Here is a 20366-nt window from a genome sequence, read left to right as displayed (position 1 = left end):
ATGGTCAAACAGAGCAAGAAATTTGCCTTAGCTGCTAGCAATCCAAAGGGAATTAAGTACTTAGCTGCATTATTTTCCTTCCAAGCCTTCTAGAAACAAGTTTCACAAACTTGTGCATGCTGTAATTCAAACCTTTAGGAGAGTCACTTTAAAGATAAATCACGGCCACAGACACATATTTATTGCAATTTAAAATATACACACACACACACTTGAACACAAGGCACTAAACTGTAAATTAGTATGAAAAAGGTTCTGAGATCTTGCTCGCTTTCAAGTTCTAGGGATCCAATCCTGCAACCCCCACTTGTACTGAGAAATACTTACTGAGAGGAGTTGTTCCATTGAACTCAGAAGGATTAACCCTCATGATTCAGCGCTACTCAATATAAACTTTGCAGAACTGAGCTTCACAGGACGGATTTTAAGATTGGCTCAGCACACACAACTCGGATTGAAGTCAATGTGCATGCTCAGCATACCTGAAAATCAGAACCTAGGCAGTGCAGAGCTTTTAAAATCTTTTAGAATATATGGAAACATATAGTAACAGCCATGAAAAATGTATCTCTATATAATATTAAGATGTGTTACTTCTATCTGAGCGCTGGGAAAAACAAAACAGGCTATACTATATGTCAGTTGTCCCCAAATGTTTTTGCTCTGCACCCTGCCTTAACCATTCTGTGTCCCCCCAGGAGCTGCGGCTGAAGGCCGGGAGTGAGGCCGGGGGCCAGGAGCGGGGTGAGGAGAGGCAGGCAGAGGCCAGGTGCAGCACAGCAGAGGGCCAGGGTCGGGGTCAGGGCCAGGAGCAGGAGTGGAATGAGGAGCACGGTCAGGGGCTGCACAGCTGGGGGCCAGAGTGTTGCTGGTGGCTGGGAGTGCGACCAGAGCTGGGGGCCTAGAGCGTGGCCACGGGCAGGAGTGGGTTGAGAGTGCGGCCAGGATTGAGAATGGGGCTGGGAGCCGGGTTGAAGGCAGAGCGGGGCTGAGTGGTGCTTCCTCTGTGCCCCACATGGGGACTGGCCTGGGCCCTGCCATGCCCCCCTGCACGTTCTTCCATGCCCCACAGTGTAGGGACCACCGCTATGTAACTTTGAACTGTTTGGTCTTGTAGACACATCATATGTATGTTTAATTATAATGGCAGTGGAGACTCTCTCTCTCTTTAGGGGGCCTGATATATAACACAGGCCATAGAATTCTGTGCACTCGTACAAAGTGAATGTAAAACATACCCATTCTTATTTTACAGCCCTTTGCACATGTGTCAATGACTGCAAAAGACAATGGAAAAGTGGTGCCATAATCGCTTGGTATTCACAACCCTAACAACAACATAAATAAGACTTTTGTGAATTTGGTCCCTATTAAAATGTCATTGTTTTTTGACTGGGGTTTGCCTACTTTACCCCCCAGACTTCGTATTTGAAACACGAATGTAGAAAAGGAAAACAACTATTTAATAATATTTTCATAGGTTATTAACATCACTTCAAACTTCTTTCAGCAGCTTTACTTGGATATTATGTTCAAACAGTTGCAGCATGTGGAATCATGCAGCTCTGGTTTTAGTAAAATATTAATTATTTTAAAAAGCGTCTCTCTCTCTGAGCTTAGTCTTCCAAGTTTCTAAGTTTCATTCCTATTGATAATTTCAGATGTGCAAAAGGAATAAGAATTTAACGCTGTACAATGTAGTCTGAATACATCAGTAAAAATGAATAGCTATAAATGCTTTAAGAAGGTTTTATAATTGTTTTCGCCTCCATTTACTAGTATATTAACTGCTCCATGAAACAAGGCCTTCATAATTGTGTCACACTTAACACAAATGATTTGGTTAAATGCACAGTCAGCCAGTACAATCTTGCATTAACCATAGCTAAATGAAAACAGCAACGAGCTAGTGGACTCTGATTATCTGTGTAATTTTGCTCTTGTGCACTTTTTAACATTTGTGGGTCTCCTCCAGCTGAAAGCAGGTTTCAATTGCCCCCTTTCCCAGGGACAGGGCCACAGACTCTGCCCTGCCCCGCCCCAGGGCCATGCACATGCCAGCCAGGCCTATGAGAATGATACTCAAGAAACTGTCAAAGCTGGGGAGACATTTGAAAAAGCACATGGCCTAAAGATGTCTCCCTAGCATCTCTGGAAAGAGCTTAGGTAAGGAAAAAAGAGCACACCATCAGGTCAAATGTGTTCCCTTTCTTTCCCATCAGTGCTGCAAACCAAAAAGTGACAAGAGTGGGGGGAGGAAAGAAGAGATGGAGCCATCCATCAGATCGTGATAGGGGATGGGGAACTCCTCCGGGTCATCTCCAGCAGCTTTGAGCAGGAAGCTTCTTCCTACCCACTCTCCCTATGAGGAAGGCTTTGAGAGGTGACTTGCCCTCCGTTCTCTCCATCAGGTGACCCAATTTCCTTTTTTAAAACCACAAACAGATCAGCTGAAACCCTGTCCCAGTACCACATCTGAGGTAGTAAATGGAAGTTATTGAAGACCGAGGCTTCTTCCACAGATTCCTAGCTGGGGACAGAGAGGCAAGTCCGGAATGGAAAGCTGTGGAGCACACAATGAGTGGAATTTATTTGCATGAGGCCAGTCAAGGGTATCTAGACTGAGGGGAAAGTAAAGACAGTGGACATTTTATTTACCAAAATTATAAAAAACTTAAAAACCAAATGTATATTAAAATTGTATTGATTTGGTTGTAGTCCTCTCCCCTCACCATCTATGTGAAATTTGCATTCATACACTATGTTCTTTGGGGCAGGACTATGTCTTCCTATATGTTTATATAGCTCCTAACGTGATGGAGCCACTAATCCTGATACCGTTGGAATGCAGCATAAACAGGAACAAACAATTATATTAACACAAGTTCTCCTCATTACACACTGCTCTGTGACTCCTTGGGCTTGAAAAGCTGTGAGATTTTGTAGGGGGAAAAGGCAGGTTGCTGTAAAGCTAGCATCTGCAGACTTCCAGGGCTCAGAAGCCTCAAGGGGCTGGAGGTACATTTTGTTGGATAGGTATGTTTGAAATAGCGTGTGCTGTCTTAACTCTGAGATAAATTTCAGAAAAGAAATAATTTTACCTCATAAATTCTGGGCAAACATGTCTCCTGGGTCCACATCTCTTTAACACACTCCCGGGACCTCACACACCGATTACTACACCAGCCACACTGCATGAAAGGAGGTGCTGAAAGACAGTGACTGCAGGACTTAAAGTGATCACAGCCTGGTCCATTCAAGGGAATCTTGGTTATCTGTTGATAAGAGAATTATACACAGACCTTTACAAAAAATACCTTAACTGGCAAGGAGAAACTCCTTATTTATGCAAAGTATCATGAGATTACTCTGGGTTTAAATGTGAAAATTACTTTTCTACTGTAGTTTAGTTCAGCAATTAGAAGATCTGATAAGTAATTTATTTGGTGCATTCCTCAACTCACTCTTAAACCCTAAAGCCATGCTGATAATATCTAAAGTCACAACAAACAGCTGTTGCTTACAAAGAGGGAGTATTGTCTTGTGATTAGAGCAGGACAGAGCAGCAGGAGAGCTCTTGGTTTCTTCTCCCAGATCTGCATTAACTCACTGGAAAAATCAATGAATGTAACTCAGTTTACTCATTTGTAAAATGGACATAATACCTACTTCACAGGTATGTCATGAAGCTTATTATCTGTAACTCGCATTAAGAGCTTTAGAGCAAAGATGCTCTGCAAGTGCTTGTCTTTTTATGACTTCCACTAATATACAGTTACTTCACCATACTTCCATGCCACATTTAAATCTATTTTGGTCGTACTTTATTTTAAGGTTAAATTTATAACTAATTCTTACAGAGTTAGTAAATGATTAATAGATATTTTAATAAATGGTTAATCAATTCTTATAGATAGTTAGAGAATTCAACAGATCAAGAGGTTGCCTGTAACTCTGGATTCTAATAATCTATAACATCTACTGATGTGCTTACAACTGTTTTTAACACATAGTGTTCATGCCTTTAACATACTTATAACATCTATTAATCAATCATTCATTAACCTTTAATAAACTATTACTAAATGTGATTTTGTTATAAATTGTGACCCCGATTTTAAACACCCACAGAACTTCCCTTTAAATAATGTTGTAATGTTCGGATACCAATCGACAAAGGCCAGGAAATTCTAAACACTATTCTTTACTCAAGCTATTGTGTATTTTTCTTCACAAGAGCTTGAATTAAGGGCAGGGTGTCAGCCTTTTAAATTTGCATTTCCTTGCTTTTGTTGGTTTCTATCACAAGTCTCACATTATTTACACATTTCTCAATGTTAATTTGCTGGTTGGTTTAATAGAGGAAAAAAAGCATTTAAGGAATCAAACAACATACCCGAGAGACTGGACAGTCTGCAAAGGTTGCATGTTATAAGAACTTACAATAACAGAGTAACCACTCTTATGTACAGCTGATACTATGAATGCAGGTTTACATAGTATAAAACATGATTAGATTATGAACCACTCACCTTCGTTCCAGTGACAACCAAAGTATAGCCATCTGCTGTTAATGAATGCTCAATAATAACTTGTGGGGAGACTGGGTGGGAGTCCAGGAGAAAATTCACATGTGGTGGAGTAGGTTCTGAACGGGAAATCACTATCTAAAAAAAAAAAAAACCTCCCAAAATCAACAGGCTGCATGTGACTTGTGTGCATAGTGAACAGTGATCCCACATTCCCACTATTTTCTCCATCTGATATAGTTAAAGAGTCAGTGCTAACCAGTGCTGTTGCACTAACCTTTTTGAAATATGTTATGCAAAAAGAAAGCCACCCCTTTATAACATATGCTTTGTTTAAACATAGCAATGTCATGGCTGCCTGAAAGACCTTCATAATATATCCCATTTGTAACATGGGATTTGTAACATTTGTAACAAGGAATCATCCCTTGCTTTATAATCCTTAAATTTCAAGTGTTTATAAATTAATTGTAAAAAATTCTGTCTATTTAATTAGCCTCCCTGAATTTAAGAGAAAAATAAAGGCATTTTGCCAGCAAGATCTATTTAAAAGAATATTAAACCAGTGAGTTTCTCCCCTCTGTGCCATAGAAGGTTAAAGACATGTTTATTTGTTTTCCTTTTAATCCTTTGCTTTGAAAATTAAGCTTTGCTCTATTTATTGTATATTTAAAAAAATATGTATTGAATACTGAACACCCACTGAACTTCTAACCTGTGGTTTAGATTGGTACATATTTTACTACATAAACATGTTGCACTTAAAAAGAACATTAAAGTAGTAAAAGAAAAGAAAAAGAAGAGCAAGAATTGCATTATCCTTATTTAACATTTCTATATGGTGCCAGAGATGTGCATAGCACCAGAAGGAATAAGAAAGTCAATGATCTGAGCACTTTATAGGATCATTTAGTTCAGTGAGACTCATGCCAATACAGTGTAAAAAAGAAAAATACCTTCCTGGGTATCTAGAAGAGGTAGGTAAGATCCTCCCAGGACAGGGCTACACATGTCTGAGGTCTGAACTCCATGTCCATTTGTCACAACTATCTGGTGACAGGTTGCTACAGTGCAGTGTATTCTCCTGTCTGAGTGCATGCTGATTACCCTGAGTAAACCCCCAGGGGATTTCAACGAGTTCTAGATGCCTAGGTGCTTTTGAAAATCCCACTAGGTGCCTAGCTGCACATTTAGGTGTCTAAATACCTTTCACAGTCTGGGTCTATGGTCCTGATCCTACGAAGACATAGGCACATGCCTAACTTTATTACCATGAGTAGCCCCACTGATTTCAATCACTATGTCTGAAGAGCAAGAATGTGCAGGACTAAGCCCATAATTATATATGGCATGAGCTGGAAGGTGAAAACGTCATGCAACAAGGGCAGAGGATCATTTAACCAAAGATTACAAGGGTACCTGTTTCCAAAAGCTATTCCTCATGTTATTTATCTGAGGAATTTAGAATATCAGCATTTGATGTGAAAATGAGACTCACTGGATTTCATTATTTAGAGCAGTTTAATATAATAATATTATAATATATTATATATTATATAATAAAGTTTTTCACCTGACTGTTAAGCTAATACTAAATCAGCTAGCACATTGGTTTCAAGGATTTCATTGGCCTTTCACACTGCCAATGTCTTTCAGCAAGATGGCTCCAGAACTAGGCTTAGAAATGCCCACTTTGCTGTAATTCAAAACTTAAATACAATACATGCCCAGTTAATTCATGGTGATAAGTGTTTCACACTCTGTGGATGTTTAGATTCTTGGGTGGAAGCAAGTAATAGGGGCAGTTTTTCTTTAAGGTAAACCTATTTTTGGTAAAGAATTGCCGTTCTGGCTTGATTCACAGCATGAAAAAATTCAGTTTTAAGAAATCAATACGTTTTTATGGTTTGCTGTGACACACAGCTATGATCTTTGGCACAACATACTAGAGGATGAGCTCTGTTTTTATATGCAGGACAGAGTGAAAAATGGAATGATTTGCAAAGCTGCATGGAAAAGCTTGATTAATGTTAGTATTATACGAGGAGAGGTAACACCACAGCTGCAAATACCTTTTTAGTTGATCATTAGCCATGTCTCCTCTCGAATACCCACTGCTATAAAATGCTAAGAATTCTTTTCTATCATTAATCCAGGCTTCTTCTTATTGCCAAACATTCTTTCTGATTGAGCAACAATGTTAACCCTTAAATACTTCTGGGTTACAGCCAAAGAACAATATAAAAATGATATTATTATTACTGTAATTAAAAATCTGTGTTGTAATAGCACCTAGGAATCTTAGTCATAGAATAGGATCCGTTTGTGCTAGCTGTGCCCTATACAGAAACTACAAAAAGACAATACTGCCTCAAGGGCTTACAATCTAAGGGTACGTCTACACTTTGAGCTGCAGGTGTAACTTCCAGTTTGAGGAGCGGCAGTGCGAGCAGCAGGAGGGGCTAGCTGCCCCAAGAATGATCCTGTCTGATACGCTAGGTATGTACTCGGGTGGCTAACCCTTCTCACCACTTGTGTTGCCATGGCTGCACTCTATTTTTAGCATGCTAATTCAATCAGAGCTAGTGCAGATATGTTTCCTTCAGCTGGAAATTATACCCCCAGTTCAAAATGTAGACATATCCTAAATAAAGTTAATATCCTATTTCTATGTTTTTAGAGAACTGTTTGGTACTTAAAACACTGAATTATCTATCATTCACCACAGATAAAATTTACATAAGTAAAATAGTTTTCTACCTGGTGATGAGACCTGAGATTGGAGGAACAGAATTACAACCCCATCTTAGGGCTACATGCAACTGATCTACAGCCAACACGATGACTATGTCTATACTACAAAGCCTATGTTGGTACAACTATGCCACCACAGGCTCTAGTATAGATAAAAATACACAGGAGTTTTCTGCTGGTGCAGGAATATCACCTACCTGAATGACATTAGCTGCGTCAACAGATGCACTCTTTTATTGGCATAGCTGCATCTACACTGGGGGTTTTGTTGGCAGAGTTATGTTAGTCAGGGGTGTGGTTTTTCCCCCAAACTCCTCACCAATTGTAGCTATGCTGATGTATCTTTTAAGTGTAGACCAAGCCTGTAATTAAAGAACTATAGGAGTAGCCAAGAGATGCAAAATAAAATAAAAATAATAATAATTGGGGCAAACATATCTGTGTAGTTTGTGATCCCACTGGCCAAGTACATAGTATCAGAGAAATATAGGTCTGGAAGGGAGAGGTCACCTAATCACCTTGAGAGGTCACCTAATCCAGCTCCCCGTGCTGAGGCAGGACCAAGTAAACCTTGACCATCCAGGACAGGCATTATGCAACCTGTTCTTAAAAACCTCCAATGATGGGGATTCCACAAATTCCTTTAGAAGTCTATTCCAGAGCTTAAGTACGTTTATAGTTAGAAAGTATTTCCTAATACCTAACCTAATTCTCCCTTGCAGGAGATTAAGCCCATTACTTCTTGTCCTACCTTCAGTGAAGAGGAGAACAGATCATAGTACTCTTTATAACACCCCTTAACCTATCTGAAGACTGTTGTTAGGTCCCCCCACCATTCTTGTTTTCTCAAGACTAAGCATCTCTGGGTTTTTTTTAATCTTTATTCATAGGTCAGGTTTTCTAAATCTTATATAATCTGTGTTGCTCTCCTTTGGACTCTCTCCATTTTGTCCACATCTTTCCTAAAGTGTGACATCAGAATTGGATGCAGTACTCCAGCTGAGTCCTTAGCAGTGCCAAGCAGAGAGTGATAATTACCTCCCATGTCTTACGTGCAACACTCATGTTACTACACCCAGAATGATATCAGCCTTTACACAAGAGCATCACATTGTTGACTTGTATTCTGTTGTGATCCACTTTAATGCCCTGATCCTTTTCAGCAGTCCTGCCATCTAGCCAATTATTCCCAATTTTGTAGCTGGGGATTTGATTTTTCCTTCTTAAGTGAAGTATTTTGCACTTTACTGAATTTCATCTTGTCGAGTTCAGACCAATTCTGTAATTTGTCAAGGCTGTTTTGAATTCTAATCCTGCCCTCTGAAGTTCTTGCATCCCCTTCCAGCTTGGAATCATCTGCAAATTTTATATGCATACTCTCCACTCCATTATCCAAGTCATTAATGAAAATATTGAATAGCAGTGGACCCAGGACTGACCCGTGGGAGACAGCACTGGATACACACTCCCAGTTTGACAGTAAAGCACTGATAACTCTCTTTCAACCGTTTGTGCACCCACCTGACAGCAACTCCCTGGCCTGCCTAAGCCTTGTCCTACCATAATCCCTCAGAGAGAGAGACTTTTAAGACATGCTCTGCAGCATGCAGCTGGGTTGCATGGCATTCATCTGTAGTTACTCAGCACCTATCTTCCCTATGCTGTGGGATGAGGTGGGGCAGCTGTGGTATGACCTTGCGCACCTATGGAAGTGGGCTAGTGGAATAGTAGGATTTCTCCCTAAAAATAACTAATTTGATTGTCTATCTACTGGGGCATGTATAACATTTTCATAAGAAATCAAACATCTCTCCAGAACACACAAAGAGCAGAAGAACACATGTGCCAGCTACCTTCCAGAGCAGCACATTCATGGACAATAAGTACTGCAATTCTTGGCATCCCTCTAAAGACAAATACAAGTATAACAACATTTTACCGCCTCCATCCTTGAAGGACATGGATAATTCACCAGTTCACTGACTGAACTGTAGACTTGAATTTACCCTGCTAGCTTGGAAGCTGGCATATGTTTTACTTCCAACACTTAAAAAGGCACACACAAAAGAAGTCATAGGCACTGAAAATATATGTAGCAGCCTTCCAGTACAGTTCAGAGTATTTCATTGATGCTGACTTTGGAGATAAGTTTTGAAGACAGGAGGTCAATAGATTAATTAATGTCTTCTTTATACTGGAAATGAATGATCATTTTTATGTCCATGGATATCAGATGCATTCTTTTAAACTCTATTTCATTAGCACAATGTTTAATCAGAAGCCTTGACTTTTGGTTAATTTATACACAACTTTGCATACTGAGACCATAATAACTTCAGTACAAAAACATGCATGCAATATATATTTTACTCATTCTGATGATCAGGCCTGCTAGTCAGTAGGATTGAGTTACAAATGTTACTGTATGCATGTCAGAATATCTTTTGCAAAAATCAGAGGCCTACTTAAAACAAGCCAGTCTCAGTATCATATTGTTAGTTTTTCCTAGATGTCTGGCAGGTGTGGGCCATTATCCAGCAGAGATAGGCTCAGGGTTAATGTTATTATGCGCCCCAGGATATGCAGCATAGCCTTGTAAAGGGCACACATGTAGCTCTCTGGATGCTGTAAATATATCATTGTAATCCATTGAGTATAATGGATCCACTTTGAAGGGCATAAGCTTTTCTACTGGAACTGAACATTAAAACATGTGCTCTCTCAAAACAGTAACTTGGTTCCAGGTGTTAATTTTAAACTTCAGTATAAAGATTTCCTCCCCTTTCCTTTACTATTTGAGTTTACTTGAGCATGCTATCCACCATAGAAACAAGAACTACTCTTCAAAAACCTGTTAAATATTTAAAAATTAAGTTAAAAATATTAATAACTCTTTACTAATATAGATTATGGCATTTAATTTCATTGGTTTAAAAACAGAGAAAGAAAAGAAGCACTGTGGTTGATCACACATTCACATAAATGCATATATGTCTGTTTTATATTTATCCTTTAATGTGCCAGATTGCCTGTGCTGGAAAGTCAAGACCACTATAACAAGGTATAAAAACAAGTATAACATAGGAAGCAGGCCTTGGGCAAAGGGAGGTTTTTCCAAGGCTCTACCAATCTGCCTTAACCACTTTCTGGAGGGACCACTTCTAGGGATGCCAGTGTTAAGTTGTGTGTTCATTCACTCCTTGGCCTCTTTGCCAACACTTCCAACAAGGGTTGCCATTCATGCTGGTGGATTTTGTTATGAGTACAACTACCCATGGCAGTAGGAAATGAATGTAGACTACCAACTCAAAGGCCACTGATCAGCCAAAAGATGGTAATGACTTCCAGGGACTTTAGATCTGCATTGGATTTGAATGACTGACCTAAAGATGAAAAGCCTGTACATCACCACTCTGAGCCATTGCCTTTTATGAATATACACCATGGGCCTGACCCTGCACCACTGAAGTAATGGGAGTTGTGCTACTGACTTACTTCTATGCAAGCAGGTCTCTACTTGTGAGATTCTAAGTATTGAAGGCCCCATTCTGCTCCCGTTGAATTCTGTGGCAATTCTTGACTTGGTGGATACATGGCCAGGCCCCAACTGTAATCCCTGAACTAAGCACAGCTGCGATTATTTCTATCTAGCTTTCCCACTGAAGTATCTATTATGCATGTTGGTATCTAAGTACTGAAACCAATTATGCAGGGTCCAGACCAGTTCTCTGCTCCTCAAGTATGGAGGGCAAGACCGGCATGTGCCAGGCGTTTCTGTTTGCTGGTTTTTAACCCGGGGTGTTGTCATGGGAAAAGGCTTTGTCAAACAAGAGTGCCACTAATTTTGATCTGAAAACCAACAGGTTTGGGATTAGCGTGTGCAAATTCCACCCCTCACTTGGCTGTCACAAATGTGGTGGAAAGCATACACCAGAAAACACCTGGTACACCTGGTAGCTGAACTTTGTGACTTTGTCCTGACCCACGACTACTTCAGATTTGGAGGCAATCTATACCTTCAAGTCAGTGGCACAGCTATGGGCACCTGCATGGCCCCACAATATGCCAACATTTTTATGGCTGACCTAGAACATCGCTTCCTCAAAACTCGTCCCCAAGCACCTCTCCTTTACCTACTCTACATTGATGACATTTTCATCATATGGACCCATGGGAAAGAGTCCCTCGAAGAATTCCACCAGGATTTCAATAATTTCCACCCCACCATCGACCTCAGCCTGGACCAGTCCACACAAGAAATCCACTTCCTGGACACTACAATACAAATAAAGGATGGTCACATTAATACCACCCTATACCGAAAACCAACTGACTGCAATACATATCTTCATGCCTCCAGCTTCCACCCTGGACACAATCCATTGTCTACAGCCAAGCCCTAAGATACAACCGGATTTGCTCCGATCCCTCAGACAGAGACAAACACCTACAGGATCTCCATAAAACATTCTTAAAACTACAATACCCACCTGAAGAGGTGAAGAAACAAATTGATAGAGCCAGACGGGTACCCAGAAGTCACCTACTACAGGACAGACCCAACAAAGAAAACAACAGAACACCACTTGCCATCACATACAGCCCCCAGCTAAAATCTCTCCAACACATCGTTAAGGATCTACAACCTATCCTAGCAGATGATCCTAGCAGATGATCCCTGCCGTGGGAGGCAGACCTATCCTTGCTTACAGACAGCCCCCCAACCTGAAGCAAATACTCACCAGCAGCCGTACACCGTACAACAAAAACACTAACCCAGGAACCTATCCCTGCAACAAACCCCGTTGCCAGCTCTGCCCGCACATCGACTCTAGTGACACCATCACAGGTCCTAACCACATCAGCCACACCATAAGGAGCTCATTCACCTGCACATCTACTAATGTAATATATGCCATCATGTGCCAGCAATGCCCCTCTGCCATGTGCATTGGCCAAACTGGACTGTCACTACGCAAAAGAATAAATGAACACAAATCAGACATAAAAAATGGTAACATCCATAAACCAGTTGGAGAGCACTTCAACCTCCCCGGACACTCTGTAGCTGACTTGAAAGTTGCCATACTTCTACAAAAAAAAACTTCAAAAACAGACTTCAGCGAGAAACTGCAGAGCTGGAACTTATATGCAAACTTGATACAATCAAACTGGGTCTGAATAGAGACTTGGAATGATTATCTCATTACAAGAAGTAATTGCCACTGTTCACACATTCTCACCTTCTGATCAATGGTTGTGAATAGGCCTCATCTACTCTAACTGAATGGGCTTTGTTTACACCTCCCCTCCCCATTGTTGTTCCTTACCCTTGGATGTATATATATACCACCTATCTGATTTCTATTTCATGCATCTGACGAAGTGGGTTGCCACGCACGAAAGTTTATGCCTGCAGAAATTAAATTTGTTAGTCTTTAAAGTGCTACAGGACTCTCCTTGTTTTTGCTTTATACAGACTAACACGGCTACCCCCTTGGAACTTTTCCAGAAAACAGTGAATCCCCTTGCCCAGGACCCATTATTAGTAGTGCAGAGAGGCCCACGTGAGGGTCAAGACACCAGCATGCTGGGTGTGGCATGTGTTCCTTGCCCCAGAGAGTTTATAGTGCAGTGGCAACTGCCACTGTTCTTCTGCAGCAAGCAGGCAGGTCGCAGGCAGACTGCATGTGGGAGCTCTATGTTCCCTGAGCACCACAGGGCAGGTTCTGCGGTGGTTTTCTCTACAGCGCTATAGAACTAAGTTTGTCAGCACGTCAGTAGATCTGCAAATGACATGGCTGCCCGGCCAAAGTCCCACGCAGCGGGAGGATAGGGAACCGCAGAGATTCCTACTGCCCTGAGTGGCTGTATGAATTGTAAGGAGAGGCTTCCTGATCTGGGTTTCCGCATGTAGTGCATCTCATATTCCTGGGCTTCGCACCGGCGAGGTCAATTTCACTCACAGGGAGCATGGTAGGCATGTGGTTTCCAAACACTGGGAACCTCTTTGTTTCCAAAACAAATTTCCTCAGGCACATCAAAGACATTTTCCTTTCACTGACTATTAAACCCAGCCTAAATTTGAACATCACAGGGTGGCTGGCCCTTTAAGTGAAGATTGGTTCTTCACCTGTGATGGATGAGCCACCTTCCAGCTGAGTCTAATCAGCAAGATGGTTGATGTACTGAATTTGTGTTATTTAGAGAACTAGACTGAGGACAAGGTGTCAATCCTTCCTGGGCTGGGGAAAGAGGCCAGCTGCCTACACTGAGTATTTAAAAATAAGTCATTTTAATAGACCTTCACCTCCCAAAAATCTCCAATCAGTGAAATGTACTGTTCACACTGAGAGCTCAAAATTGGCCAAATGGAACATGACCAAACTTGAGGGAAAAAAGTTTCATCTTTGGGCAGAGAACAAGCTCTGGAAATTTCAGCCTAATTTATAATGGTAACTTTCGTGACAAGCTCTAACTGCCTGAAAACAGAAGCTTATAATTAGGCTTGGAAAGATTAGATTTTTATTGGTAAATGTTGGTAAACTTCACCATACACACACAAACCGACAAAAAAGTATTTCTATCAAAGCTAGTCATAATTTACAGCTAGGCAAAGTAAGAAAAATGCTGCTTGAGAATTTCTTAGAGTTTGATTGATGTTGACAGTTTGTGTTTTAATGATTATAAAGCTTTAACTTTTTGAATCTCAACATTTACTGACATTGAATTATTGTCTGAGACTCCCCCCATAATTTCCCACAACTGAAAATTTAAATAGATAAAAATAGAAAAAAAATGCCTAAAAATAAACATTGGATATCATCCATTGAAATTATTTAAAAAAAAAAAAAAAAAAAAAAAAAAAATCAAATTCTGCCAAGCTTATTTATAACGAAAGTTTCGTTTCAGTCATGGGCCAGATCTACAGGTGGTGAAAGATGGTGTAGCTCTTCTGACTTCAGTGGAGCTATGCTGATTTACACCAGGTAAGAATCTGGCTCCATAACTATAGCATCTCCAGTGTGACAGTATACGGCTTTCTAATCAAATAACCACTGTGAAATACCTGATTCACTTTGCACCCAACAGCTGTACTTATGGCCTGTGTTCCCAGCCACACACTCAAAACAAGCACAATAGGAAAGGCAGAAACAGCTGCAAGCTCTCAGAAGAAAAAAAAAACCTGTTTAAAAAAACTTGTTGTCAGACTCTAGCTTAGGAAGGAAGTCAAACCATTTTTCTTTTCTTTCTCATGCGTGGCAGCTGTCTCAGAAAAATTATTACTGTTCTGTTTTGTAACAGAAACTCCACAGTATTTAGTAAACTATGAACTCCAAACTACTCGTGGCCCAACACACATTTAATACTTTTGATGCAGTCAAAACATTATCAGTGCATCAATGGGCTGCGATTTCTCTGTTGGAGAATGTGAAATTCCCACCCTCTCCAATTATTTGCTTTAAAAGAACTTGTGAGTTTTCTGAATCTGGACCATATAGATCAATTTAATGAATCTTAGCTAGGCTGAGGAAAAATGCATAACTTTCTACATTTAGTGTAGGTGAATGTATCTCCTTTTCAACCAATTAATCCTCACATAAAATCACAGAAAGTAAAGAACGGGATACCTTTTACTGGCTCAATAAAATATACAAGCTTGTGGGCCACAAATGTCCTTTCTTCAGGTACATTTTTAATCAAACAAAATATGGGCTACATTTTGATACCCTTTCTCTGGTTTAGTAGCGCTTTATTCCATGAGTAATCCCATTTACATCAAGGGGACCACTCATGAACTAAGGTACTGTACACTGTGAGTAAGGGTATCAGATTCTGGCACTAAATAAATACAAGAAGCAACCATCACTACCACAGGGAGAAGGAATAATTCTGGTCACAAAATCAATGTGTTAGAGATTACATTTGTTTTATAGTAGTGCTCTACTACAATTTTCTGGAGAGCAGAGGGAAGGTGGATGGAGATAGAAATGGAGAATCAGAGAGAAGAGAGATAGAGAGACAGGATACATATGAAGGCAGGAGTGAGCAAGCAGACGAAACAGGAAAAAGTGAAGGGCTGAGAGAGAGGAGAATGAGAATCACATAGTTGGTTACCAAGCCAGTAAAATTCAGAGACTGATGGAAACAGTTTCAAATGCAGGTACTTAAAGTTAAGCACCTCTGGGCTTGATCCTGCCCCCAATGACTTTTATGGTGCAGGATCTGAACCTCCATCCTTGTTAGTAGTGCTGGTCAATGTCTGTCAAATTTTGATGACAATTTTCATTAAAATTTCAAAAAGAAATAAAAACAGAAAAAAACATTAACAAAAATGTTCACTAAAATTTCCCCTGGTTTTTGACCAGCTGCAATATTAAGGCCTGATTTTCAGTGGAGCTACATAGCTACAATTCCTATTGACTTCAGTGGGAACTGTGGGTGCTAAGCAGGTCTGAAATTTAGGCCATCTATTTGGTGCCTAAATATGGATTTAAGGCTCGGAACCACAAAGAGACTGTGACATTTAAACACCTTTTAGGCATGTAGAAAATTATGGGGAAAACGATGTGAACCATGAAGCCTCAGGGCTGGTCTACACTTACCTGGAGATTCAGTGGCAGTCGATGGGAGTTACGCAAACTACGCAGAGTAGCTTGCGTAACTCATGTCAACTGCTCTGCTTCCCTTCTGCACGCTGTCTACACTGCGCTGTGCCAACGGGAACAGCATTCCCGTCGACGCAGCGCTATTCTACTTGACGGGGTGGTTTTACTCCGTCGACTTCCTGATTGATTGAGCGGATCTACACTGACTGCTCAATCGATCTGGAAAGATCGATCTGGCAGTGGCGAATTTGCCGCCATCAGTATAGCCATGGCCTCAGTTAGGTGACTTTATGCAATGAATGGGGAGAGATAGGCACCTAAGAATGGGATGCATAAAAGCCAGCGCAATAGGTAGCGCATCACCTAAGATAGCCAGTGGGAGATGCCAATGAGAGGGATGTGTACTAAATCCCACCCCTCTCATGAAGTTAGGCACCTAAATCCAGGCTGCAGGGAGGCACGTGTCTCTGCTTGTGATCCATAGCCAGAAATTCCTCTCTTGGAGTCAGGCAGCCTAGGCACCTAAACGGTTTCTTGTAAGAACACTGGAGAAGGAGGTGGAGCTGCCTCCCTTATGTCTTTTAGCCCAATGGCTAACATGCTCACCCAGGATCTGGGAGACCCAGATTCAATTTCTCCCCCATCGCTAGGGAGAAAGGATTTGAACAGGGGTCTTCTACCTCTGAGGAGAGTGGTCTGATCACTGGGCAATGAGCTATTCTGATACAATGCTGGGTGCTCACTCAGTCTCTCTTGTTGAAGCTGTTCTGCTTTGGATAAACAATTAAACAACCATTGGAGCAGCGGGATTGGACCCTGCATCTCCCATGTGAGTGCTCTAATCGCTGGACCAGAGTCATTCTCACTCTCTCTCTCTCTCTCACCCAGTGACTCTTTAATATTTATCCAAAGTTGAACAGTTTCTACAGGAGAGACTGAGGAAGACCATTCCCCCCACATCAGAATATCCCATAGCCTGGGGGTTAGAGCACTCACCTGAGAGGTGGCAGACCCCTTTCTCTCCATTAGACAGAGGAGGCAATGGAACCTGGAATCTCTCACATCGCAGGTGAGTGCTTTGATGACTAGGTTAAAAGGTGAGCACCTCCTCCACCTTGATTTTGAATGGGGCTCTGAGCACGCCTACCAGATAGGGCCCTGCAGCCAAGACAGGCAGGCTAATGCCTATGTGCTGGTGGTTTGCAGATTGCACTGGGTTTTAGGAAGACTGGTGTTGGGATTACTAGCCTGAGGCAGCAGTGCATATAACCAGAGGCAGAAACTTAGGCACGTAGGAATCTTTACAGTGAAAATGTAGGCATGTAGCGAGTTGAAGCACCTATAGGTTAGGCGGCAGCCTAGCTGGGTTTTGTGGATCCAGTAGAGCTGAAATCTGGGGTTTAGGTGCCTAAGTCCCTTTGTGGATTGGGGCCTAACTTTAGGGATCTATATTTGAAAATGTTTGCTTTGTGCCTTTAATAGTTGTCTTGACCATGTATTTTGGTGGAATATTATATAGGGACATATTTTCAATGTGTGGCCTGTGTTTGCGTGCACCCAAAGGGTAGAATTTTAGACCTTGAACCTGCAGCTGACTGCCCACTGAAGTTCAAGTGGCTGTGCTTGATCACAGTCAATTGCAGAATCCAGGTCCTGATATGCAGAATCCATTTGCTTGACCGCAAACAGATTTTGAGCATGTAAATTCAATCATTTGCATACACAAACACTAGTGCACTAAACCTGTGAGTGAAAAATGACTTGCAAGTGCAAATTTGGTTGTATACAAAGATAGGGCAAGTTGAAGCCCTTTGCAAATTTGGCCCATAAGGTAGATATAGTAAATAAAATCATCATTCTGAAATGTGGCTTTTTCCAGTACAATTTGGACACGTTTGGGAGGTTGTGAGATACACTGAATTATTTCATTATGAAGTTATCCTGATTTTTAGCAGTTACATCTCAGCAACGCTAATATAAGTGGTCCAGTCTCTATGAATTTATTTCTATTCATTGCAGATACTGGACAGATTACCATAGAAACTCCATTGCAATTCTGCTTTAGTTGAAAATTTGCTAATGAACATGTTTGAAAATATTACCCAGACAACTATTAATGGGATAAAAAAGATTTAACTTGTGTGTATATTACATTCTGGAAAATGCTGTAATTCCTGTATCCTGGAGACATGGTACCTTTTTTCAAGACAAGAAATATTAAGTTTGGTTATATAGATATGCTGTTACCAGTCATTAAAGGCTGTTTGAGTGTTCACTCTGCTGCTGGATGTACTAGACCCTAAGGCTGTTAAGGATAAAGGAAGGCTTAGAGTGTTATTACAGTACGATGTTCAAGATAACTTTCCTCTGTAACTCAAGCCAATCTAATTCAATGATGTGAATATTTCTGTTAATGGCAATATGCAGCTCACACAATAGCCTTTCTTTTCGTCTCTGGCTGGCCCTAGAATGAGAAATGTAGACTGGAAGTATTTTAATTGTTATATTTTATTGTTTTGTGAGATGGACAAAATCCTGAATAAAAAAATCTGGTTCAAGGCATGAATGTATAATAAAAATATAATAAATAAAAATACTGCTTTGTACTTTCCTCCAAAGATCTCCAAGGGCTTTACCCAAAGCCCATTGAAGTCTCACAGAGAATCTTACAAAGAAGGCAGTAAGCACTATTGCCCACGCTTACAGATGGGAATGTGAGGCAGAGAGGTTAAGTTACTTGCTCAGGATTACACAGTGAGTCAGTGGTTAAATTCAGGGATAGAATTTAGGATCCGTGGCTCTCAGGACTCTGCTCTAACCACTAGCAATCCTTGTATGAAAGCAATCTTCATCCTTAAGGCAGTGAATACATCATAGGAACTTTTAACAAAAATTAAAGAGTAATCACTTCATAGTTTGCTAAATTCACATTTAAAATTCACACTGATTCTCTCTACAATTTCCCACGTGTCCTTTCAGGTAGGTTATTTCCTAGACCTCCGTTCCTGACTCCTCTTTAAAGGATGGCCAGCAGGAACAACTTTGCTGCCTTACAAGGGCATCAGGGTGTGCCATCTATTCATTTCCCTATAGGGCAAAGAGGAGGAAGCAGCAGCAGCATTCACACCTGAGGGAGACATTGGTAGGGTGGTGGGATTCCGTCAGCCCATGAGGGGGTGGGACAGCAAGTCTGAAATGTACAGGGATACCCTGTAACAATTTGTTAATACTGTATGTGACCTGGCTCTGGCATGTTTTTTTTTCTGAATAAATATCTTTGATTAAATGCTTCCCAATCAGGGGACTGGTTGGGATGGGTCAGGCTGGAGGAAGAAAATGGCTCAAGATGGTCCTCTGAGCAGCTTCCACTTAAAGATGGTAAAAAGACAATGGCAGAACTATTAGCTCTGATGATTCAGTTCAGTCCCCAGACAGCCTATGGAACTATTTTGACCAGTAGGGACCTAAGTCCTCCAACACTTGAAGAATCCTCCTGGAGGACAAAGAACACTGGCAGGGTTTAAAAGGACATTTTTTCTGGGGCATAAGGAGGGGGTGGGGAAACCTGGCTGAGACACAGGAAACTGCAGGGGTGTCTGAAATAGCTACACCTGTCTAGGTTGCCAGTATGGAGTGGTAGTATTTCAGGTAAGAGAGACAGGCTTACAGGTTGTCTCTTGCTTTAACATTCTTTTTTCCTTTAATGCTGTCCCAACTGCTAAATAAGAATATTTTGTTTTAAGAAAGCTATCAGCACTATAATATTGATCCCAGATCCCAGAGGGAGGAAACTCAAGTGCCCAAAACTGAGTCAGTCCCGCAGAGTGTTAAGTGATTAGTAGACATGGAATAACCTGATCCTGGTCCCAGTTTAAGAGTGGGAGAATCGTAATATTCCACCCAGAGACTGGTAAGAACAAGAGGCCTAAGACCTGAGGGGATGCACTCAGTGAGACCAGAAAGGAGACAGACTAACCTTACTGCCATAGTTACAGGGCTAAAATTAAGAGAGTCATAGAACCCTTGAGTCGGGACGAACTCAAAACCGACCTCCTTCAGAGATGCTGTATCGGGTTTTCTGGCTTACCTTTCCTTACAGATGCTGCAATTTACTTAGCTCTCTTGGTTTTGCACTAATCTCTGGCTATGTTGTTCCCACTCTCTTCCCGGCCCCATTTATCTATAGTTGGTTTTTTATGGTTCTAATTTATCTTGCTGACTCTTCCCATGCAGGTTAAAGTGCGCTAACGCCACAGTCATATTTACCTGCAATAAGCGACCCTCTGATGTTCCCAGATTAGCAACAGTCAGATTCCCTTTGGTGAAGATGGATATTGAAGTTAGCAGGACACTGTTGAATTGCCCCATAAACAAGTCGATCCGCTGCAAAGGAGTTGTAACCTCTAGACGATACTCATCATCTTGCGCTTCACAGTACGAGGCATTTCTTGAAAATATCTGTCAGAAAATAAAG

The 20366-nt window shown here is 41.1% G+C and overlaps 1 protein-coding gene across 3 annotated transcripts in view; it reads right to left on the bottom strand.

Moving 5' to 3' along the window:
- Positions 1-20366, bottom strand: part of MET (MET proto-oncogene, receptor tyrosine kinase) — a 114915-nt gene that overhangs the window by 52777 nt on the left and 41772 nt on the right. For all 3 annotated transcript variants that reach the window (XM_067564245.1, XM_067564246.1, XM_067564247.1), the window contains exons 3-5: positions 20159-20350; positions 4533-4667; positions 3102-3275 (exon numbers count right to left, since the gene is read on the bottom strand). In XM_067564245.1, coding sequence (XP_067420346.1) covers positions 3102-3275; positions 4533-4667; positions 20159-20350 — 501 coding nt within the window. The remainder of the gene's footprint in view (positions 1-3101; positions 3276-4532; positions 4668-20158; positions 20351-20366) is intronic.

This window comes from Emydura macquarii, unplaced genomic scaffold, assembly GCF_026122565.2.
Source record: "Emydura macquarii macquarii isolate MOO-44397 ecotype Brisbane River unplaced genomic scaffold, CSIRO-AGI_Emac_v2 contig_2636, whole genome shotgun sequence".
Classification (NCBI taxonomy): domain Eukaryota; kingdom Metazoa; phylum Chordata; order Testudines; family Chelidae; genus Emydura; species Emydura macquarii.
The sequence above is the reverse complement of the archived record's forward strand: the minus strand, read 5'-3'. Positions and strand labels throughout refer to the sequence as shown.